This window comes from Polyergus mexicanus, unplaced genomic scaffold (assembly GCF_030449975.1).
Source record: "Polyergus mexicanus isolate NDT 795.1 unplaced genomic scaffold, iyPolMexi1.0 SCAF_25, whole genome shotgun sequence".
Taxonomy (NCBI): domain Eukaryota; kingdom Metazoa; phylum Arthropoda; class Insecta; order Hymenoptera; family Formicidae; genus Polyergus; species Polyergus mexicanus.
The window spans coordinates 2,790,384-2,817,212 of NW_027223345.1; the positions used below are offsets into that span (position 1 = coordinate 2,790,384).

The 26,829-nt window shown below is 35.5% G+C and overlaps 1 protein-coding gene across 1 annotated transcript in view; it reads right to left on the bottom strand.

The window, feature by feature from the left end:
- Positions 1–5,146: 5,146 nt before the first annotated feature.
- Positions 5,147–26,829, bottom strand: part of LOC138943094 (protein I'm not dead yet-like) — a 92,267-nt gene continuing 70,584 nt past the window's right edge. The window contains exons 6-9 of the mRNA XM_070313612.1: positions 7,092–7,234; positions 6,923–7,017; positions 6,218–6,501; positions 5,147–5,434 (exon numbers count right to left, since the gene is read on the bottom strand). Coding sequence (XP_070169713.1) covers positions 5,147–5,434; positions 6,218–6,501; positions 6,923–7,017; positions 7,092–7,234 — 810 coding nt within the window. The remainder of the gene's footprint in view (positions 5,435–6,217; positions 6,502–6,922; positions 7,018–7,091; positions 7,235–26,829) is intronic.

Genomic DNA, 26,829 nt, shown 5'->3' on the forward strand with positions numbered 1-26,829 from the left:
CTGCATAGCTGAATGTATTGTATCGTTTCTGTATATGAATACTATATGTATACATATGGATACTATAGAGATAAATTAATATAGAAAAATTGATTATTATAGAAAATTATATTTGTTTTACGTAAAATATTTAGATTTTTTAAAATAGTAATTTGAATAATTGTTCAATTATGTTAAATTTTATTAATTATATTATATTAATGAATTATTATTCGTTTCTTTTATTTCAGCTGTTATAGTTTAATTAAATTTTCTTTCAAGCGTGATTATTATGTATTTTCATCACTTATGTATTTCTCTTTTCTAGGTCATTATCTTAATGTTAGAAAACGTGCTAAAAGTTTTGAAGAAAATTCAGCTTATGAAACGGAGAAAAAACGTGGAAAAGGGAAAAGAAAGCGATTTTGTAAAATCATACAAACTGATTCAGACATTGAAATTCAAAAGAAAAGCAAGTTTCTTGCGCCTCCAAAAGTTCCGTTCAAATCTCAGGATATAAAGATCCATAAAATTAAAAAACTTAATTCATCAAGTGAGACTTAACTTGATTAAATTTTCTTTAAATTTTTCTATTTTATTTAGTTATTTGTACAAAAGTAAACTTTTTAAAGAAAGTTTGATAATGAAAGTTATTTCAATGTAATTTTTTTTATATTTATTGACAAGAATTCAACTCATCAGAAATTTTTCTATTACTTAGATACCTATCTCCAGCCAGCTTCATGCTCTAAAATTAAAGAAAAAATTTTACAAACAATCTTGATTCATCCACTTCAGATACCAAAAGCATATTCTTAATGTTAATGTTATGAGCAATAATGCCATCTGCCAACATTTATTAAATGCAAATACGAATCAAGAATTGACTTGAGATTCCGATATTATGCAATCTGATACTGTGCAGAATCTTGTTAGAAAACAATCTTTGCTCTGCTCAGAAAATTTGAATTCTGATAATTCAATCGATTCGGTCAAAATACCTACTTGTGAAGGCAGTACTTCGAAAAATATAGTAAAACAGAAAATCTCAATAAAAAATTCTAAAAAAAAAAAATTTAGCTGTACTTGAAAAAGTGAGATCTAAACTCAATCCATATAAACAAAGCTATGAGAATAAACAAAGAACTATGCCTCAAGTTAACTCTGCAAAAGTTTCAAATTCTTTTGAAAAAGCTAATTTCATTCAATTTGAAGAAACTATTTCTAAGTCTTCTAAAAATTCATTATTTGACGAGTTATCTGTTATCTCCTGCAGTATCAAATTCAGATTCATCAGATGCTATCAGATCAGAATCAGACTTCATAAAAAGTAAAAAAGAATGCAGAAAGATTGTATCCTCAGATAAACAGATATCTGTCAACACAAGCATTAGTAAAAATAAAACGACTTTTTACTTACGTTTATTGTACATACTTTTTAATTTCATATTTGGTTTTTCCTTTTTTTATTTCCTGCAGGATCAAACTCAGATTTACCAGATACTATCAGATCAAAATCAGATTTCATAAAAAGTAAAATGCAATGCAAAAGGGCTGTATCCTCAGATAAACAGATTTCTGTTAACGCAAGAAAATGACTTTTTATTTGTTTAATATACATACTTCTTAACTTTATAAATTTCTAAAAATTCCGAGCTAAAATAAGAACCAAACACTATAAACAGCTATAATTATATTATACATGTAAAATATGACGATCAAATTATACAAAGATAAAATATATAATAATTTAAAAATAAGATATAAATGTAAGGCTCTTATCGATTAAAATCAAATATCGGAATAAAATGGCAAAAGAGCCAAGCACAATAATAGTGGCGCAAAAATATTTATTTAGAGTTACAAAAATCGCGAAGCGGACATTTCGGCCCTTCTTTTGGCCATCATCAGCGCGAAAATTAAATCTTATATCAAAAACGCATCACAGTTAGATATAAATGAAAATGCATAGTTACATAGTAACGGATGATACAACGGATGATTTCTCAGGCCATTCCTAAGGTCACCAATCATTCTCCAAAGTATCGAAGTCGTCACGAGGAAGAAATCTTCGATTCCATAGACGCAAGTTGACTCCGGCATGTTGATTCCGGCATTAATCTTATTAATATAAATCATGTATACACGGGCCAGAACGCACAAGTCGACGGTCAAAATTATTTTTCAAAATGTAAGATCTAGATTCACTGATTATAATTTGATCATTATATTTTATATGTATAATGTAGTTACATCTTTATGTTAATAATTCTATAAGTCTAATTGTAATTATGTATTCATTTTCAAGTGCTATAATGTATAACAAAGAAGAAAACTGTAACATAAATAAAATAAAAAAAGTTTGCCAAAATTGGCTTAAGCAAGCTCCAAACCGGAAGCAGGAAATTATAATCGATAAAGAAAAGAAATCACTTCTCTAATTATAGAATTAAGGTTAGAGAGCGTGGTTAATAACCGTTTCTTTTTGTAATTCGTCATAAAAATAAGAGCAAGATAATTTTTTATAAACTTTAATGTATTATTTAATTATATATCTTTTTTATTACATAACTTCCCAGTAAACACAAAGTAACAGTAATACAATATCAATGTTATAATTTTCCATTCAATAATGTAACTGCAATATAACATGCCTTGTACGTAACAGTTACATTGTTGAGTGGGAAATTATAACATTAATGTTATGTTACTGTTACTTTGTATTTACTGGGTTCATTATATAAACTTTAATATATGTTTTATAAGTGTCCTATAAACAATCTGTTTTATTAAATTCTATTTTATTAAACTTATTTCTTAAAATCATGCTTATTTATTTTACTCGTACCTGCTTATACAGCATAAATAGAATATAAAGATTTAAAGTGCACTCGGTAACAGAGGAATGTCTTTACAAATGAATTTACACATATCAGAATATGCATACATATATGTATATATATATCAATATGTATGTAAATTCATTTGTTAAAATATTTCTTTATTGCCAAGTATACTTTAAAATCTTATATTCTATTTTATCGCAAAATAAACGTCTAATAAGTACTAATAGACATCTTTTAAATTTAAATGTTTTTCTGAACATCTTATAAATGGCTAATAGGCCATTTAAATAAACGTCTTATAAAGGTTTAAATATCAACTGATCTCTTTAGTTGAAAAGTCGTTGATTTGACGTCTTTTCAACTGATGATTTCTCACTGGGCCCCAAATAAATATTATATATAATATATAAAATAGCACAATTATATTGCGGATTTTATTACAAATAGTACATCATATAACTACTTAATCCTTACTACAATAGTCGATCATATCGATCATCAATTTGGAGTTTAAAAGTGCCCCGTGCCAAACTGATCGACTTGTTTTGAAATTAATCGTAAGCTTTACCAGATAGACTTGGAACGAAAAGGATTAAAATTAAAGTGACATACAGAAACTTGGCGTGCCCGTGTCGCATTATAAGTCATATATCTTTATTAACATATTGTGAATGATTTCTGATAATCCTTTGTAAATTTTTATTTCAAATTGGGCACGCCAAGTATTTATAAGCCACTTTAATTTTAATCCTTTTCGTTCTAGGTCTATCTAGTAAAGTTTATGATTAATTTCAAAACAAGTCGATCAGTTTGGCACGGGGCACCTTTAAACTCGAAATTAATGATCGATGTGATAGACATTATTGTAGTAAGGGTTAAGTAGTTTTATGATGTACTATTTGTAATAAAATCCGCAATATAATTGCTATTTTATATATTGTATATAATATTTATTTGGGGGAAACATAATAGCATAATTTTATAGAAATAAAATGCATTTTAATTTTCTCGAGAGAATCTAATATATATATATATATATATACATATATACATATATACATATTATATATATATATATATATATATATATATATATAATATGTATATATGTATATATATATATATATATATATACATTTTGATAAAATCAAAAGAGATAATATGAGCAATATTATAGGTTTGTATTCAAAATATCTATGCGACGCAAACAGATATCTGTATAAAGTGCTTGCTTCTACGAGACGATAGAACAGAAATAGAGTAGAAATCTAACATATTTTCTGTCTCTACATATTTAACATAATACGATAAGCTTGTATTTTATTGCTCTTTCCAAAATATGCACATATCCTCTTGACTCCATTATTCTAACATAATGATATCGGTAATGTAGCTATAAAGCGTTGATAATATACCGACACTTTTACACTTAAATGAGAGCGTTTACTCGTCGTAGTTCGCCCGTTGCTCCGGCATCCTCTTAATTCTATAGAAACTTTTCTTTTTAATGTTACACACACACACACACACACACACACACACACACACACACACACACACACACACACACACACACACACACATATATATATATATATATATGTATATATATATATACAGGATGTCCCAGAATTTATCTGATAAGTGCGAGAGCATATTCTACAAATGGAAATAGGAAAATAATATTATATGAAGTTTAGCTATAAAAATGCTTTATTACAAAGTTATAAGCAAATATTGAAACGGAACATAAAAGGTAACTACGAATTTTTCATTGTGCAGAAATAAAATGTCGAATGTGTTTATTTTATCTTTGTGTATTCATATCATGTTTACTTTACAAGATTTAGTACTTTATCTTTAAAAGATTTAGTATAATTGTTACTTTTGCATCAATAGCTGTTAGATTTCAACTATTGTATTTTGAAGAAAGAATTGATATGCTGGATTTGCTGTTCACTATAACATAACTTTATTATCATATATATTTTTTTATCTGTGAAGTGCAATGTTAAGTAAAATATTCGACGTTATTCAGTTTTTAAAAGATAATGTGTGAAATATCTATAATATCTTTATTTTATTGTATGTATTTAGGAATATGTATATGTATATGGTAAAGATTATATAATATATATATACTATAATGGAATATATGAGACAGAGAGAGAAATTACATAAAATATAATATAAGCTGCTTAAATATTTAATGTACTAATTTTTTTTATATTAAGTTACAATGAATTTTGTGGAAACAAATGAAATAGTAAAAATCGAAATACATTCCGCAACATTTGAAAATTGTGCATGTTTCCAATCGATTAACATATTGCATTCGTATCGTTTCCCGTTTCAACATATCTAGCCCAATCAGGAAAATCCTGAATTCCGTAAACGAAAACGCCCCATGTCGGGAAGAAGATAACTTCTACTATCAAACTGTAGATCGCAGGTGCGCAACCTCCGGAGATTAACATATTGGTCGGGATATGTCCAGCAATGGTTATGATCGCGTTCGGTGGTGTTCCGACCGGCAGACGGAATGAGAACGAACACATCAACGTGGCTGGTATCATCAAATACATAGGATGGATTTCCATCGCTACGCACTAGCGGACAGAAGGAAATATCCAATAAGCAATATGATCCCAACCCAGCAAACACAGATACATAACTGTAACATTGCTACAATGAAACGGAATGTAACGTATTTGTTACATGTAACATTCATTGTAATTTCCCATTCATACAAAATTGCAATTATATAACATGAATATAACATGTTACTAAAATGTTATATGATTGTTACAGTCATGTAATAGTCCATCCAAATAGCAAACTAAATATACCAGATGTTTCAAATCACCCGTACCAGTTTTTCCAAAATATGTGATATTACAGAAACTTAAGAAAAAATTTTTCATTACTAATCGGCATCCAAAATAATCATTATTGATGGTTAGGCAGTTAGATTATTTTCACAGTTACATTTACTTCCGGTTTGTTTTGAAAAATGGAACCAGCTTGCGAAAAACGCACGAGTGGTTTGAAATACTCGATATAATAATAATATTAAAAGAAAAAGGAAGATATATAGAGAGAAAAAATCAGAAAATTTTCAAACTACTTTTAGAATATTAAAAAATTCAATTTTATAAAAAGAGACTATCTATTTTTATACTACATAAAAAACAAAAAAAAATTAATAATTATTTAAATTTGATGTAAGCAATTCAAAGCAAGAAATTTAATCGGAATTAATTATCTTTTTTTTAAACAATAAAATAAAATAAATATAATTATATTTTATATAAATAATGTGTTTTATATAATATTATATACACATAAATACACGAGTATATAAATATGAAAAAATCTTACCATTATCTTACCATTTGAGCTATAACCGGTAGAGTGATATTCGCAATGCCCACATTCGAAGTGAATTCCGTTAAAGTACCTTCGAAGAAGCACACTAAAGCAAGTATCACGACGGGTGGTAAATACCGAAGCGGTAGCAGAGCTTCGCCAACTCGTTTCGCCATACAGGATGCGACACTTCCGCGTGAAATCGCGAAACCACCGCCCAATAGGAACATCAAACTCCATGGCATCTTGGTTTCGATTACCTTCCACGTTATTAAACCTTCCGACGATCTTTTCGGTCTTTTAGCGGCTGTGATATGCATATAATCATAAATGTAAAGTGCGAACAAGCCAAATACTACCCTGGTAAATTCTATAGATTTCTTTAGAAACAAATAAAGGGAGTTTTCTAGCAAAAAACACACGTACACACAATGTTACATGCCTGGCTATCAAGTAAAAAAATTTTGGAACTTTAAAAATTCTCTATATTTGACAGCTAATTGCGTGACATTGTGTCTACCTTTTTTTCTTGCTGGAAAAAGCTCCCAAAATTAATAGATCTTAATATATCTTTTTTTTTCTTTTTCCATTCGAATCTATATATTATTTAAAAATAACTTAAAATACAATATTTTACAGAGAGATCATGATTCTATGATCTCTTTAGAATTATTATTATATTGAAGAATATATTGGATACTGATACTGAGATTTCTACAACTTCTTACGATCTTGACTAAAACTGTAGATGAAGCTGGGATCTTTCGGGATGAAAAACATTAGGATAGAGGCGAATATCACTGGCACTGAATCTCTGAGGTCTCTGCGCATTATATTTTTCACGATATTGTGTATGTACATGTCACTATTGTTTCACGAAATAACTAGAATACTAACATATCAGTGATCAGTTCGGACCATCCAACGACGAAGCCGGGTTTGCGGAATATCCAAAGAAATACGCACATAAAGAACAACGTAGCCACTCCATATTCGTGAAAAGTTACAGGCCCCAAATTTTTATATCTCTGCTGTATAACCTAGAAGTATATTATCTTTTGTCAAAATCAGTTTTCAGCATGAATTTGGAATTGAATTTTACAATTTTGATGAACCATTTTTTTTTATAATGCTTAATAAAGAAGTTATTATTGAGTAAAGTCTGATCAATCAGCGCCGACTTTAGCCGGGCGCACGTCGGTGAACCGCGTGCCTGATAACGTACGGAGGGGCATATTTCACGGCGCGCGGCTCACTGACGTGCGCCCGGCTAAAGGTTGGCGCTGATTGGTCAGACTTTACTCAATAATAATACCTTTATTATGCGTTATAAAAAAAAATAGTTCAGGATTTTCCGACTCAGTTTGATCCAATCTACCCCACCTTTGGTCACTTACTTATCGGACATCCTGTATATTATTATAAAATGTCTATTTTTCCTCTTTTAAAATCTCTAGTAAATAAATCAGTCTGCATGCAAGAAAACATAAAAGAATAATGAAAAAATAATTAGAAAAAGAGGCGGATTTGGTTAATTTTTGGATATATTATACTTCTCGTCATTCTGAACAAATATCTCACTGGGCATAACTTGATCTTATAGCCGTTTCCGCGCTACAAGCCTTGAAAGGTTCAGATTTAACATGTAAAGATATAGGCTTTTCGACTCGATATATATGACCCTCGGTCGAATGTGTGTATGTATGTGTGAGAGTGTGTGCGCGCGCGCGTACGTGTATGTATCTGTGTGGATATGTGTGTATGTACGTATGTGTAGAATTGCGTAGGTTTATGTATGCGAGAAATATAAGGTAAATATTGACAAAAGGAGACCCACAGCCTCAATGACCTTGATCTTGACATATGTTATCAGGGTCATCATCCTGAGTAACTCTCCAAAGGTTTTAGCCGTCGCTCGTTGTTTACTGAAAAGTTATTAACAAACAAATTTGTATAAATCAAGGTTCGTATATAGTCTGACAATGAAAAACTTGATATTGGACTTAGTTTACAGAAATAATCCTTTGTATACTACACACATCCAGTTAAATAAACATACACGTTTATATATAGGGTATTCAAAAATAAAATATTACTATGTTAAATTAATTATTTATTGGATATAGTTTGCTCATTATTTGAAAAAAACATCAAAAGTATATAGTCTTTTCAGCAATATAATGTTGATAATGATATTCTCAAATACCGAAACATGGAAGATTAGCACGCACTTCTCTCTATAATCTCTCTATGTTTTGTGTATAAACTTGATTGTTAGGATCCACGAAATTTTGAGAATGATTTACTGTTTGATGTGTATAATTTTCATTTTGGAGATCATTATAAGCACGCCAACAGTCACTATAAATGATTGATCCAGGAGCCAATATATTTATGAATTAATGGTAATAAAGTTTCGGAACTTCGTTTTTCTACAGATATAATGAAAACTTTGTTTGTAACATGTTCTATGCCGCCAAATATCCAATGTCCTTTTTTAACATGCGGTCTTTGTTAAATTTTCTTTTCCCAATTTTGGCTTCATCTATTTCTACAATAATCCCTGGTCTGCCAAGTTGCTGTTGTTCTTTTATTAACCAGTCCGATAATAATTAAATATTAAATGAGAAAAAATGTAAAAATGCATATATAAGTAATAAATATAAATATATACCTGAATATTTTATTTAAATTTCTAATTTACATACTTCTCTACAAAAATTTGTCCAATCAACAATAGTTTTATCACATATTTCCAATTCATTACATATAAGAGATTGTCGTGGTGGTTTAATTATTAAAAAATATCCAATAAACTAACAAATTTTTATCATATCTAAATAAGCTTTAGCAAACCAAGTCTTATTCAACATGCTTATTTTAAAGTTGCATGTTATCCGTTGATTTTTTTGTCCAGATATAATCTTATAATACTTATTAGTACAATGCATGCTAAAGTTTTTAAATACATTTTAAATACATAAGTTAATATTTCCACATTTTGCACATTGAATATTACCATGAATAATTTGTATATCAATGAGATATTGTATTAGAGCAAAATTATATGTTAAATGCAAAAATTCGTGTAAATGCGTTGTATTATTAACGAAATACACTATACAAAAAATACGAATCTTATACTTCGAAGAATCGAACAAGACTATGTCATCATAAGAATTCACAAGCACAAATTATAAGAAATGAACATGAAATAATATAAACATTGAAGGAAGATATTCGAATGTAACACAAAGCAATATTTCCGCGGCCTTCTCACATCAATGTGTGTACACGTGAAAGTTGGGGGGTGGGAGGAGGGAACCCACTTCGTCCACGTATATACTTTCCCATTCACACAATTGTATGGTGGACTTAGCTTCGCTTAGTAAAGTATATGCGTGAGCACATGGGTTTGTACACATTGTTCTGCGCAGGTCTTGCTCGATTTTTGCCATCAATTTGATGTCAAATTATGTCAAGCTTTGCTCGGTTTTTGCCATCAATTTGCTGTCAAGTTATGTCAGGAAGGTTTGTCACCAAAACACAAGTTTAATGCGGATACAGATGGCACTGGATTTGTTATCAAGGTTTGAGCGAATTTGGTGCCAATTTTCAAATACGTGGGTGCATTGTACTCGATAAAAACAAAGATGCAATTGTATTAATAATGTGTCCAATCACCACCGGCGTCGATAATTGCCTGGCATCTCCGAGGCATGCTTTTGACCAAGTTAACGGCGTATTCATGCGGCAAGCTGTACCAACCTGTTGGTGGAGGTTGACCAGGCTCGTGAGGCGATAACATATCCCCAAACAGAAGCTTCGTCCGTAAAAATTACATTGCTCCAATCTTGGTCGATATTTTCCTTCGCCCAAGCGAGTCGCTTCGTCACGTGCTTTTCATTTAACAAAGGTTTCTTCACTGTACTCCGCCATTTGATATCATGAGCACGGATATGGGTTCGGATAGTTTCGTATGATATATCAAAACCTTTCTGCTTCAATTTTGCTGCTCTGTGACGCAATGTTAAGCCAGGATTCCGCGAAAACAAGTTCATTATCAGTTTATCGACTTTAGGGGACACTTTGCCTATCAAGCCATGTTCCGGCAAGTCATCGACAGTTTTTGTCTCCTTATATCGTTGCATCCACTTACTGACGAATGATCTCGACTTCCCCATGTACACTACTTAGCAGCCGCTGCATGAGACATTTTCGTACCTTTCGGATGGGTACAGAGGAATACAGCCTCGTAGCGCGATACGCGGCACTCATGGCGCTTTACGTGTTTCTTTGACAAAAATTCAATTTCAACTGAATCTTTGACAATGCATCAAGGGCAAAGGCTCCCTCTATCTATTCATTAAAGAATTAGGGCGATATTTTTTACCAACTGTTAGTTATGCCGAACACGCTCTTTCTTGACTGACTGTATATCTTATATTTACAAAAATATACTAATAATGAGCTCGTTTTATTTAATTTTATGAATTTTTCGCAAAATTGCATATTAAAGAAAAAAAAGTTTAAACTATTAACACTTCAATTATTGGTGAAACAACGATTAAGACCTATTAAAAACTAGTGTTTAAAATCATAGTGTTTAATCGATTTTTGCCAATATAATATTTTTTTGTAAGGGTTCCTTATTAAAATTAATATTAGGAGGAGGTTTCAGGTATGTTGCATGAATATTAATATAACGTTGCGCGCAAAGTTTCTGGGATATTAATGGAATGAATTTGGACGAACATTTTCATGTCGCTGAGATGTTAACAGGGTTGGGAACGTTACTTTATAAAATTAACGCGTTACCGTTACCGTATACTATCAACAAATTTCTTCGCTCTCACACTGACATCCATATCTTGATTTTTTTCTAATTTATTTTTCACTAATTTAATAAATTCATCTATATTAAACTCTCTATAATTCCTAACACTAAGTTCTCTATATTTATTATCAATTTTATTCGCATTCAGTTCAACTTTTAGCCACACATGGTCCGTTATTTTAGGTTCTTGCATTACCTGCACTTCTATTTTATTATTAGGGAAAATTAAATATATAATTGTCTTACTATCTTTCGTAATTCTCGTCGGTTTATTTACATATTGTTTCATGCCTAAGCTCAACATTGTCGTTTGTAATTTCCTCATATAAAACGAATCTAACATCATATCTATATTGAAGTCTGCTATTACCATACATTCTCCCCGTATTATTAACTCTTCTATTATATCTTCTACAAATCTCACGAAATCACCATACGATGCATTCGGTGAATGTTATATTATCATTATTATTCCTCCATACAATTTTTCTTTCAGCTCAATTGCAGCACACCAAGAATTCGATTCTAATTTTTTTACTAATACTATTTCATATTTAACATCATCCCTTATATATAAAACAACCCCTTCTGTATTTCTATTTTCAAAATTACATCTAATTATACTATAACGTTTACTTCACTGTATTCAATTTCAACAGTCAATTTTGTCTCTGATGTCGTAACCCAACCAATTTCTTAATATATTATTAAAGGATAAAGCAATAAAGTAAAACAGAAAAGTGTAAGAAAGAGCTGAGTAAAGCAAAGCATTAAAATTAGAAAAGAGATCAAGAAAAGATAATTAAGAAAGAGTAAAGTATTAAAAGAATATTAATAAAATAAAAGTAAGATACGTGACTAAAGAGAAGGAAGTCAAGATCAAGTTTTCGGAAGCTGAGTAAGCAGCTGACGAGACAGACTGACAAACGGAGCACGAGACATGCTCCGGTCAGGGACACCACACTCCTCCCTAATCAACGACCTAATTAATTAAGATATATAATAAATGCGAGATGCACCGACGCTCGTTACTCGCTCGCTCAGTAATAGTATCGAAGTACCGTACGTATCGCGTCCGATTATTATAATCGCGAATAAGTGAAAGTAAATCTTGCAAAATATACTAAATTATACCTAACGTCCGGGAGTGTCTTATTTCGAGCGTGGATCCTAATCCTTTGGGCGTACAAATCCCGAAAGTCCTCTTCCTTAGCGGCTAGAGGCACAACACTGATAACGCTATGAATGTCGGATTTATTTTCTTCATAATCTGATACTGTATCTCATTTTTATGCATTTTTGCGCGTTTGTATACAATATTATTTCCGCTTCCTACTGTAGTCGCTATTTTGCATCCTCCCAGCCGGCTCTCTTCTTCTCCTCCTGTATTGCCTTTTTAAATGTTGGACATTCCGGGCTAAGGGCGTCGTGTTCATCACTTATCTTCAGGTTGTATGTTCGAATTTTAAACATACAATTTACATATTTTTTCTTTGTTGCCGTACATTCAATCGTTTTATGATTTCCCGTACATTTATGGCATGTTTCATCTCGCGTACAATTTTTTGCAATATGATAGATCCCCAGCATTTAAAACATCTTTTAACATTAATCTGATTGAATATAGGACATTTTCTCCATTCTACATTTAATTTCTCTTTTTTTAACATCAATTCATGCGTTTCTTCATCTACTTCAATTATTATCAAATCTTCTTTTTTTCTTCTTCTAAGTTGATTATTATCATTTCTTTTTTCCTTAACTATTTTCTTTGTAACTTTACTCTCTTGTTGAATCTTGGATTTAATAATTATAACATTTCTCTTTTTCTTTAACCGCTTCACTATATCTTCTTTGTAGTCCTTCTATTGAACCACATACTTCACCCTGTATCATTTTTCTCAACTCTTCTAGCAGTTCCTGCTTAACATTTCCCAATTCTTCTCGAACTATTTCTTTGACCATCATTTTAATTTCTTTCTTACATACTGTTTCATCTTTTATTTCTTTTACAATTTTTACCAGCCAATCTATCTTTACGTCAATAATTGATGATCCACTCGCTCCTGATATTCTATTTCCATTATTTGGTGTCGTAAACGAACCTATAGATCCTCTAGATCCTAGTCTGTCCCTGCTGCCTCCGGCCACTGCCGATGCCTTCTTCAAAGCTGCCTCATATTCGATTGTAAATTTATCAAATGGGCCAGAACACAGTTTAATACGATTTACCTAATAACAAGACTTACATGTCATCACATGATTTTTTATTGTCTTTTTACATGCCGAGCATCGCTACTCGGCATATTCATCGTTCATGCCGATAATTATCGGCCGAAACCGCTAATATCAGCATAAGCGATGAATCACCTCTGTTCCACTATCACATGTCAGCACTTTTGTATCCACCTTTAATGTCTACCAGTCTACCTTGTGTGAGACTTTAGTGTCCTAGACAGGAAATTCTCACTTTTCACGCCCACAAATCAGCATATCCCGGTTAGGTAACACTCATGGCTAATGCCGGTCTATGCCGCTATGACTTAAATAACTTTTTACCACACCCCGAAACTATTTAAGCGTTTAAAAGTTATTACTTTTGCGGAGCGATGTTTGACACGTCTTCTCTACTGCAGAGAAAGAGAAAAAAGAGGAGAGAGAGAGAGAAGGGGAGAAAGAGAAAGAGAGAGATTATAGCATGACTTTTGTTTTGTAATTTCTTACTAAGGATACGCCAGCTCGCTTCTACAAGCTCTACATAAGCTTTGATATAATTGTATATCTTATCATAATCTATAATTATATTTTGTTTTTGGTTCAATTGCTTCGACATGATTGTATATCTCATCATGATCTATAATTATATTTTCTGTTATTGGTTCAATTGTAATAGCAGCAGCATCATGTCCTTTATAGATACAAGGTGTAACAGAGCGCCCGCATCAGCAGTTTTTTGAAGAAACGCGTTTTCGTAAAAAATGTTTCATGCAAAAGTTGTAGAGTTCTAAATGGCGCATTATATAATAATATTAGTATGACTTTGAATAGCACCGTTAAGGTCATATAAAAATCACTTTAAATTTTATAAATGGAACTCCATATTTTTCATTTCATATTCTTGTGGCTTACCTCGAGAACTTTCCAAAACACTATAATAAAGTATTTTTTTATTAAGTACTGTTTAAATTATTTTATATTTTAATCTGACATATTTTGATATAAAGTATATTTTTTTATACTAATTGAATTGTCTCATTATTCTGTACGTAAAAGTAGTTCTGTACGTAAGATTATCGAAAAATAAATATTTTACGAGATATTTAATTTTTTATATCAAAATATGTCAGATTAAAATATAAAATTACTCAAAAAGTACTTAATGAAAAAATACTTTATTATAGTGTTTCGGAAAGCTCTCGAAATAAGCTACAAGAATATGTAATGAAAAATAAGGGGTTTCATTAAAAATTTAAAATAATTTTTATATGACCTTGACGATGCTATTTAAGGTCATACTAATATTATTATACAGGATTCCCAATTTAAATGGCAAAACTTCAAGAGCGTGTAGAAGACCGAAAAATTAAGACAAGAAGTCCTTTAGAGGTTTGCACGTTTTTGCTCCATTTTAGAGAAAATCGCAAAAATTCAATCTCTCATTGTCAGTTGCTCTCTTGAGTTGATTGGCACCGAATAAACTTTCTGCTTCAAGGTTCCTTACATATATAAACACTTGACGTTATTCTTTACTGTGCCAATAGTAGTGTATCTAGGCCGGTTCTAAGCCATGGTCCTCTGAGGGTGGTGAGGGGTGAGGGGAAACCGGCGCGGGGGGGTATGACGTCACGGGGTAGGGGGGTGACGTCACGGGGGGTGGGGGAGATGACGTCACGGAGTGGGAATGACGTCAGGGGGGGTATGACGTCACGGGGTGGGAATGACGTCAAGGGGGGGGGGAATGCAGTCATGGGGGTGAGTATGACGTCACGGGGGTATGACATCACGGGGGTGGGAATGACATCATGGGGTGGGAATGACGTCACGCGGGGGTGACCGCGGCGGAACGGTAGGTGCAGGGTCCGCGGAGAGGGGGAGGGGACCGCGGCGGAACGGTTGGCGCGGGGTCCGCGGAGAGGGGGAAGGGGGACCGCGGCGGAACGGTAGGCGCGGGGGCCGCGGAGAGGGGAAGGGGGACCGCGGCGGAACGGTAGGTGCGGGGCCGCGGGGAAGAGGGAACGCGAAGGTACGATGCCGCGAGTAAGTGTGGCATTGGTGTTGGAAAAGGATGACGTTCGCGGGAGAAAGAGATAAAGAGAGATAGCGCGAAGCATGCATGTATCGATGAGATAGCGCGAGGCATGCATGTAGGAAAAGGAAAGAAGAAGGTGTAGAAATAATTGATACTTTAATTACAATTATAATAATAATAAGTTTATTTCATAATTGTGTGTATATTACAATGTGTGTGTGTGTGTGTTAAAATAAAAAAAATAATAATAATAAAAATAATAATAAAAAAAAAAATATATATATATATATATATATATATATATAGGCGGCGCTCCTTCTGAAACAGAAAAATATTAAATATTAAAAATTAAATTTATATTAATATAATATTTTTTTAAATAGATACTTACATTATCCTCCTGGAGCCGCAAGCTCTTCCTCCCAATCTTCCTCCCAATCCTCCTCCTCCACCTCTTCCTCTAAATTTTCTTCCTCTTCTGACACCTCTTCCTCTTCCTCTTCCTCCGGCTCCCAATTCTCCTCTTCTTCATATGGCTCCAAGCCGAAAAGAGGCCGTAAATAAAAAATGTCCTCGTACTGCGTTGGGTGCACGCATGCACACTCGCGGGCTTCGCGAGTGTCACCCCACAAGCTTGCGTGCGCCCAACGCAAATTTCCTCTCATCCACCGCATGTATCGGTGGTGGATGACATCAATTTGCACGAACTGAAATATATTATTAATTAATACATATCACACATAATGTCGCATACACGTGCCAAAACACTGAACACTACTTACCAGATTAAGACGAAACATTTTTATTCGTCGTTCTTTAAGTTAAATGTCACTCACTTCTGACTGTCAAACACTTTGTGACGAACATAACGGGATAGACATTGTCTCAAACATTTTATAGTAGGAGATGTATCACTTACGAAGAACGCTTACTCTCAGCTCTTGATAAGAAAACAAAAGTTAGCATGTTTTCACGAGCAAATATCTAAAGCCTTTTAAATATGAATAATATATTATAATATGTAAACCACTATCGAACGGCAATCGAACGGCTATGAACGGCTATTGAACAACTTTGAACAATGATTGAACGACCATTGAACGGTTTTTGAACGGCTTTCAACGACTATCGAACGGCCATTGAACGGCTTTTGAACGGCTTTGAACGACCATTGAACGGCTTTTGAACGGCTTTGAACGACTATCGAACGGTCATTGAACGGCTATCGAACGGCTTTGAACGGCTATCGAACGGCTTTGAACGACTATCGAACAGTTTTGAACGACTATTGAACGGCTATCGAACAGCTATCGAACGGCAATCGAATGACTATAAACGACTATTGAACGGCTAACGAACGACAATTAAACGACAAAACAATTATTTATACACCATTCAAATATTTAAAGTCTATGTGCATGTACTGAAATGTAACATCCGTAGCCTGATAAGGTGGCTGACGCCGCTATCTAACGTCACGTACTGAAATTTAATACTCGCATACTGGGATATGAAAGAGGAAAAGGGAAGAATAAGAGAGAATAAAATATATTTTAACAGTAGTTTATTCTAAATAATGTTTGGGTGAATCTTTATGATGATTCGTCCACCAATTGAATATTTTTAATACATTTTGTAAAGCGCAATTTTTCAAATGTTTTTCACAGCGCATAGTATTAGTAACATCTAGCTTATTTAACGAAGTGATATCTTCATAATCCGCATCCAAGGTCTCAATAATAACGTTGTTTCTCGCATCATCGTCAAGTATATCGACCAACCATTCTCGTTTTTCGCATCCTTTAACGTACACGATAGGAGATGCTCCATCTTCCTCTTCCGTCGCATCCATCACAGCTCTCGTAATCAAACGCCTAGCGAAGCTGTATAGAATGTTTCCATCCTCCCATTGAAGTCCATGGTGATGTCCGATTAGCCATGAAGCTTGACATCTCTCAGATTTTGTAGCGCACGCCATGGTACGGGACTTGCAAAAAAGTAATGAGAGAGAACAGATCCATTTCTCAATATCGCTACTTCCTTCACGACAAAGTTTCTCCCGATAATGAATCCCTGCAGATCCACAAACGTTGGCGCGATCATGCTGATAATATTACCGTACGATTGCAAGAACGATGTACGACTGTTGCCGATCGCCAAAATCTTAATATTTATATATTTTGACATTGGAGGGGATATTTGCTGATTTAGGTAATTTTACGAACTACGTTGGTCAATGGGCAATATTCGACAACGCGATCGTGTAAGATGAGACAATAGGCGGTAGTATTTGTCGGTATATCCTCCTTGCACTCAAACTCTAATCTCACGTCCACGGTGGAATTTTTGACAGACTCGTTTTGTCGCGAGCAATCGATAACTGCAAGAGGACCGCAATGTAGAAATTTTGAAATGTTTAATAGCACATCATCATTATCACACCCGTAATAAGATTTGCGAAAAAGAGAGTACATATCGAACAAGAGGGCGAATCTATTTTTATCGAAATTTAAATTCAAATCATCGTAGGGATAAAATTCCGAGTTTAGATAGAGTTTAACGTTAGTCAATGTGCAGTCGTCGAATGTAGTAATATCTTTTGACACAGCATTTTTTCTACCAGTCTGCAGCGCAAAGATCACGTATCGCGGCTTCTCCAGCTGAGAGGCGGCTTTCACGGTCCACGAATGCTTGGACGTATTATGCAATAGAGGAAATTCGTATAGATTCCAAGAGCGAAAACTGATATTCAAGTATCGCCTGCTTTCCAACGCGCGCAGCAAGGATAGTTTATTGATCTCGCTCAATATTACATGTGGCATACGCCATTGTATCTTGAATAATTCGATATCAGCTTCAGTCGAAGCATGTCCAAATATGCAATTGTTGTCGTTGCGCGAACGTATCAGAATTAATTCGTGACGAGCGTTGATCACAATTCGCTTATAATCTTCGCAAAAACCCAATAGTATATTTAGCGGCACGCAAAAATTGAAGTAAGATTCAACAGCATTATGTGACATATTCCACGCAGCATTCCCCAAGATTTTACCTTTCTCGGTTGTTAGAGAGATATAGTTTTTAATCGTGGAAGTTATTCCAACGTTTCTGCTGCGCTCAATCTCCGGTTGTTAGAGAGATATAGTTTTTAATCGTGGAAGTTATTCCAACGTTTCTGCTGCGGTCAATCTCCACACCGTCGAGTTCATATCGAAGTTCATCAAACATAAACGCGACACAATTGTTTCCCAATACCACTCTTCCCTCTTCAGCTACTTTACGCACCATCAACTTTCCTTCGACGTATAGAAAACTTTGACATGGTAACGTGTACAAATCGTGATGCTGTATCGGTATCCGTATCTCGTCGCTATATCCAAGCGTTGTGTTGGCGTATGGATTGTACGTATGAGTCTCAATCTTGATGATACGGTCGTCAAAGATCGGCTCATCTCCGATATTCAAGATGTCAATCATATTGTTATGTATTTCGTACGACGAATCCCAATGATTTTAAAAACTCGCGATTCAACGCGCTGAGCTTCTTTTTAGCGTAACCAGATATCTGATTATTGTCAAACGATACAGCAGTCACTCGCCTTCTCGCAAAAATATTGTCCCTCGCAAAGATATTGTCTCTCGCGTGCTCCGTGCTTCCGTTCAACACAAGCATTTCATTTGTCAAAGGCTTTATTTTTGCCGCCGCCGTATATGCAATCTTACGGTAATTTCCTCCCCTCGAAAATCGAGCAAATGTCCTTCTTGATCAACAATGCGTATCGTTAAATCAGTAATGCTCCGTGCGACGATCGGTAGATAAATGATCTGTACTGGCGTTTCCGATATTTTATATCCAGGCGGCACGCTCGGTGAAAATTCATGTATCGTGTGTACGCGCTTGTCATTGCTGTACGCGCCAGTGGTTACGCTGCATTCTATACGAATAATATTTACGCTAATAATATTCGTGCCATTTCCGAGGCTGTAATATACGATTCGACGAGAATCCCAACAACGATCCAACGTTGCCCAGTTTACTAAAATTTATTCTATAGACACATTTGATTTCACTTTTTAGCGTATTATGATTAGCGCGAAGCGTTATTGGATATTCATCGTGTTCTTCGTCATCAACAATATCGTTGGAATCAACTACGCGTCGATGTCGTAAAATTGCATGTCGGAGATATTCGTTTATAGCGTGTAATTCGTACGATCCCTCGGGAATCGCAATTTCCTTATCGTCGTTATCAAAATAAAATTTATTATTCCAAGAATTCACGTTCGATATCGTATGATACGTTTCAAAGTCCGTTAAACCAAGCTCGTAATCGCCATCGTCTAAATCTATAGCCGGAAAGTAACTTACAGCAAGCGCGCTACTCTTGCCGGTCAACGTAAGTGTAAGTGACATGCTGGAAAACTGTCAAACGAATACTGAGTCGCGATGGTGAATTGTCAGGCTTTAAATTTATATCGATCATCGACCGTTTGAAGAAATCCAAGACACAATTGTCCACAAATACTTTGATTATAATTTTGATAGGCCGTGTGATTGTATTCTATATTTGCAACATTCTGTCCAAAATATCGCACTAATTCCTTGGGCGGTCGCAGATTTCCAAAACTATCGAAATATACTACACGATCTCCCCTCTTTGCATACGCAACCCAATGAGTACCGGAACCATCGACGTCATCCAAATTGACGATACCGCTCTCATTTCGTCGTACACCGTTTATCGGTAAATTATTGCGCATGAAAACACCTCTAAAAAATTGTATACGCATACGTCTTGCAAGCTGTTCCAATTGTACATTGGTTGTTACACCGGCAGGCATTTTTATTTTGACATTTTTTTTTTCTTGGCTGCTGTTGAGAACCCTCGTCCACACTTGTATGGAGCGAGATAAAGTCCGTGACCTTCCATGGCGCGATTATGACGCTGCATTTCTTCGAGCTGACGTTGCGTCGCCTTGCTATCGTTCACCGCCGTCGCGATTCTCGCTGCTCCGCCAGCCAACGAACCGAGAACTCCCAATAATGGTAAAATTGGTAAGATACCACCGCGCTTCGCTATAGGAAGTATTCGTTTTTTCGCAGTCTTTTTCTTCATCGATGATTTTTTTGTTTTCAGCCCCATACCGAATTTTGTCTTTGCCTTCATAGCCGCCCAAACAGCTGTAGCGGCTGCTCTTTCGCCAAGAGTCGAATCTCTCGCGGTAATACGCGTTTGCGCTTTCGTGGCGAGTATATTATCCGCAACGTGTCGTTGACCAAGATCGTTGCTTCGGGAATAAGCTATGTCGTGCTCGCGACACGCGGCATCCAATGGATTGATACCTCGATCGCCTCTAGCCAATCGTGTTTCTAAATGAGTTCCTGGTTCGCAAAACTGATAGCTTGGAATATGTAATTCGATAGGAAGTGCGTTTATCGCACGATTTAACAAACCGCTACCTCTTATAATTTTTGCTGACATTTGTCACAATTTTTTATTAACGGTGTTGGACCGTCGAAATGTGTTTGCTGCCACGACAAATTATAATGTCGCGTGCATCGACGATACTGTTGAACCTCTGAGTCAGCTTTTATATGTTCGGGAAGCTTGTCCCACAATTGTTCCACGTATCTACCAAAGTCTCGCAGTAAAACAATCTTGGAGATAATCTGTAACTGCTCGGTGGTAAGCTCGAGAATATCGCTGTCAACCGATAGAAGAAGAAACATTTTTGAGACTGAGCGGTTTCGATTCGGTGCGCCTCTATAAATAGGGCCCCGATGACTCATTTTCCAAAATTTGATTTGAGATTTGCGAGAGCAAACATGCGGTTCGCGCGACAAGCGACGATAATCAAGGTGATAAATTTTGACGATAAAACACGAGTCCGAGAAAGAAATACGCAAGCATGGAAACATGCTGCCGACTACTATACGCGGTATCATTTGCGGTCCTTCGAATTGCGGTAAGACTAACGTGTTGATAAGTTTGATAGAAAGTCCACACGGTGTACATTTCGAGAATGTGTACGTATATTCGAAATCGCTTCAACAACCGAAATATCGATACTTGGAAAATTTGTTATTATCGATCGATGAAATTGGCTATTTTACATTCTCTAATAATAGTGACGTTATTCCACCGAGCGAGGCGCTTCCGAATTCCATTTTTATCTTTGACGACATGGCGTGCGATAAGCAAGATACGATAAGAGAGTACTTTGCAATGGGTCGACACTCGAGCGTCGACTGTTTCTATCTTTGTCAAACGTATGCCAAGATACCCAAGCATCTTATACGGGACAATGCAAATTTACTGATTTTACTTAAACAAGATGGTACAAACTTGAAACATGTATACAACGATCATGTAAATACTGACATGTCTTACAGCGATTTTCGCGCATTCTGTCAGAAATGTTGGCAACACAAGTATGGATTTGTAGTGATTGATAAAGACAGTTTACAGACTAATGGAAAATATCGAAAAGGATTTAACGATTTTGCAATACCGTAAAGTGGTTAGTCGCTATCGATAAATCGATCGAACAACGTCTAAAAAATTTTCGTCCGAGCGCAACATGACGACGACGATTGACAGTGACGATCGTGAGAAGATTGCGAGAGAAATTGTAAAAACGAGCGAATCAATCCGCAAAAAATATCGTTCTTTAAAAACCGGTCAAATGGAGGAAGACGTCGCATTGGAGAGGCACTTTAAACCAATTATCAAACCTCTAAAACAACTTGTCGAAAATACAATCAATGTGGAATCTAATGAAGCGAAAATCGAACCATCGAGTATGCTCGAAGACAAGCATCTGAAAAAAGAGTCTGGAACAAAGCGAACAAGGTCAAATATATCATTGAACGGTTCGCTAATAACTTCTACTCCAAATCATTCGAAACGTAAGCGAATGAAACAATTATCGAATGTGATTACTTCTACTCCGATAAAAGATGTACAATCGAGTCAAATATTGCACGAAAGATCGTCTCCGTATGTGGAAGAAGTTTTCGAAATCACGCCTGAAACGCTTGTGACATCGGTTCAACATCTGCTACAAACGTCCGAGGGTCAAAATACATTGCGCACACATCTGGGTCCACTAGGGCAAAAATATGTTGGAGCTATTTTGAGTCAAGATTCAAATAACAGTATGGATTATGTTTACGGTGTTAGATTTTGCAACGAAGGAATGATGCTTGGTGATCAAATTTTTGATGTGGATAAAGATGACAATATAATTATCGGTGGAATAAGATACATGGGAACACCAGGTCTCTATGAGTTGATTTTCAAGAGAATACCCGACGGTGACGTATACAATGATAATGATAAAATTAAATACAAAAATATATTACTGGCGACAAATGCACATAGACGTGGCAATGATATGCGTAATCCAGTGTTAAGTAACAAGGGATACAAGTATAAAAATATAATAGCACCATTAATCTCTATTAAAAATATAATAGTGTCTGGAAAAAAAGCTGGAAGAGGTATAAACATACCGCGCGCTATGACGTTAAACGATAATAAGATCGATTACGTGCATTGGAATGATCCCAATGAGTTGGTAGATCGCTTGCGATTGCTGGAAGCTTCGCGTCAAGCCGGCAACAATGCCCACGACAATGAAATATTATCAATTATCGAGGAACTTTGCGAAGCTGGCCTTATTATAAATTAATCTATGCGTCGGCGAAACGAGTCAGTCTGTCATTATTGTTTGTATCGAAATGTCGATTAATAAATTTGGATTATCGTTGGGAACACCCAACAACTCATACTATCAATAGAATGGATTACTAAGAAATTACGTGCGCGATAACGCTCTGTGTCAGACAGCCTCCGGCTTTGACGCAAGGTCGCGTAAGATACGACGCGTAGCGCAACCGGAAGATGATACTGATGCAGCAAACAAACAGTACGTGGAAATACGTGTCAAGCTTTTGGAAGACAGACAGGAAGAACTTGAGAAAAAAATAGTCACGCTCGAGAAGAATGTGCAAACGCTGCAAATAATGATGGATGAGATGCAGAAAATGCTTCGGTATGCAACTCACGCGCAGACTACATCTAATTCAGCGCATGAGAAGAAAGATATATAAAGAATATATGTGGAGGAATTATCTCATTATTGCAAATTATGTCTCGATCAAATATGTCGCAAAAGACCTCTGAAAAACAGCTGCTCGTGGAAGAATTGCATGCTCCAGCGAGAAAAAATTTCCCACGTAGACGTGTCATATTACGCGGATACAACGATCTGTGGCAGGCGGACGTGGTCGAGATGCGTCCATATGCACGATTCAACAAAGGTTACAACTACATACTCACAGTTATCGATGTGTTGAGCAAGTATGCGTGGGCTGTACCGCTCAAGAGCAAGAGTGGAAACGAGACGGCTGATGCTATCGCAAAGATAATTCGAGACGATGGAAGAAGTCCGAAAAATTTTCAAACCGCCAGAGGAAAAGAATTTTACAACACAAATGTACAGAAACTCGTGAAGAAACACAGCATTAATCATTATTCGACGTACTCTATTATGAAAGCCTCGGTCGTGGAACGATTCAACCGAACGTTAAAGAGCAATATGTGGAAAATGTTTACGTTTAATGGAAATTACAAGTGGATCGACGCGTTGTCCCGGCTCGTTAGAGAGTACAATGCGCGAAAACATCGCACTATCGGCATGAGACCTATCGATGTTACCCCCGCGATCGCCGATAAACTTTTAAATACGGTATACAGCAACATAAAGATTGCGGCACCGGCAAGATTCAAAGTAAGCGATCCGGTACGCGTGAGTAAATTTAAGACCATCTTTGACAAAGGTTACACACCAAATTGGTCGACAGAAGTGTTTAAGATCGTTAAAGTGCAGAAAACTAATCCCGTGACCTATGCACTCAAAGATTCGCGCGGAAATTCCGTCGCCGGCGGATTTTACGAATACGAGTTACAACGCGTTGCCAATCCTGACATACATCTCGTGGAAAAGGTAATACGCAAAAAGGGCGATTAGGTTTATGTGAAATGGCTGGGATTTGATGCAACACACAATTCTTGGATACATAAAAATAATATATTATAAATACGTTAACAATAATACATAATATTAAAGATATTTTCCAAATATATAAACAAAATTGTACACTTTATAAAATATACATATAATTTACAATAAATATACATATAATTTTAATTTACAATAAATATACAATTTTTATTTACAATAAATATACATGATTTTTATTTACAACGGTATTTTGTAATGTCCCCACGGTAGCGTGTCGGTGGTTTCGGGTACGATATACCGCTTGTCATCGTACGGACTTAGAGCAATTTTTGTCTCGCGAATAGTGTATACTTCGTGTAATTTAGATCTTATACAAGACTGCTGACGCGTCATTTCAATCTCTTCGTTCAAACACCGCGTGTAATCGTTGAACGTTATCGTTCTCGCGACGACGTTACTCTTGACACCTTTTACCTTTTTTGTGTCTTTTTTACCATCTACTCGCAACGCGTACATTTTTGCCCTAAGCCCGACGAATTCGGTCATGATGGCACCATTATTTTCATCCTTCATTAAACCCGGTATCTTTTTATTCGCGAGCGGTATACCGTACACATTGTCCACCGCATAATCGTTGGTATCGAATCTGTCAACGTTGCGCTTTATATTCTCATATACATCTTCACACTCGATGTGATATATGAGACTGTCGGTGTCAGTGTACATGACTTTACATTTCTCTCGATACATAGGTATCATATAATCGTGGTTAAATCTCGTACAAACATATCTTGGATATGTCGAGTATACACATACCCACGTAGATTGGTTTATTAAATTTCACCTCGAGATTGCGCAATCCAACGGCGATCAGATTCTCCGAAAACACGCTTCTACTATGAAAATTTGGTTTTGCGATCATTGCCTCTGCGCCATATCTTCCATCCCAATGTGTCACGAACTTAATATTAACGTGATTGCGCACATTTTCCATCGTTTTGCCAAATACCGCATTATTCATTAATTTATATAAATTTTTTTCAAAATCATTTTTCGCGAGTGTTCGGAATTGTGTATTAAGTTCGATATAACTGCGAAGCCATGGAGATTGCGAAAACTGTAATATTCGATGTATTTTTGTAACGCGAAGTCCGTGTCGCGTGCATTGCTGCAGGTTGCGGTAATGTATTACATAACGTTTCTTATCGTATAAGGTTGTGAGCAGCTTATCCTGCCGCTTACCAGGTGGTTTGTCGCGTGTCGGGCAAAACGGTAGATCAGTATGCACATCGTGAACACGTTGCGGATACTCGAGATCGACTTCAAGGATGTAGCTTATAGGCGTTGGTACATTGCCCATCCGTACAAATTATTTACATCAAAGTACGTAAGATACGTTGAAGGTTTCAATGGGTCGTATGACTGCATATACTTGTTATTAGCATGTGCGTAACTGTTGGAACATTGACTCAAACCACTGCGTATTCCGCGCTCGATAAATAAAACCATGTCGATATCCGTAAGCAATTCGAATGTAATATTTGTATGCTTCAACATGGCGTCCCACGTATATCCGGGAAGAGTGTAGTAATACACGGGGTCGAGCCCATAACTTTTAATACAACTCTCGCGGAAATTTTCAAAAATGTCTGCTAATAACAAGACATCAATTTTAAGATACAAGTCGCTATATTCGCCCAGCGTTCGAATGGAGAACCGCTCCCACACGTTCTCGGCGTGCGCGTAATCGCTCTCGGATATCGTGTCACCGGTCAAGGAACTGTAAAATGATTCGCGCGGCGGTAAACACGTATCTTGCAACCTGTCGACGCAGTCAATATATTCGTACGGAAAGACGCTCTTCTGTGTTAATAAATTGAAATTGTCATTCGATAAATTTTGAAATTCAGATTTTAAAATTTTGAGTTTGTCTTTATTCAAGAATGATGCCAATTTATCGAGACTAGCTGTGAGAAATTTATACGAATCGATAAAACGCAATTTAATATGATGTTTTGATTTCTCTTCGGTAAGATTAACATTTTTCGTAAATGATATATATTTTTCCTTTGTTATTGGAAGTAACTCGATTCCCCCTTCGAACGCTGTAGCTATTTCCTTGATAATGAAGTGCGCGTCGTAACCGGATAAATTATGAAAAACTATTGGAATGCAAAAAGAATCTTTATAATTTAGATTACAATTTGAATGCGCGGGACCTCTGTATCGCCCGGTCAGATGGCAATGATCGCGTACGCGTGTATCGTCTTGTACAAATGGTTTCTCGCAAATGTAGCATTGTGTCGCGCTATGAAAATTTTCCCATTCATCAGATGTTAAATTTACCATGGGGACATTAGCTGATAAAATACTTTTTACACGCAGTGCTAAATTTTTAAGTTCTTCGACGAACCATGATATGCAATCGATATCGCGACGAGAATGATACGCGGATAACGAATCATCGTACAAACAATGTACATAATATGCTAAGCTAAATACTTTGTGATGTTGGTAGT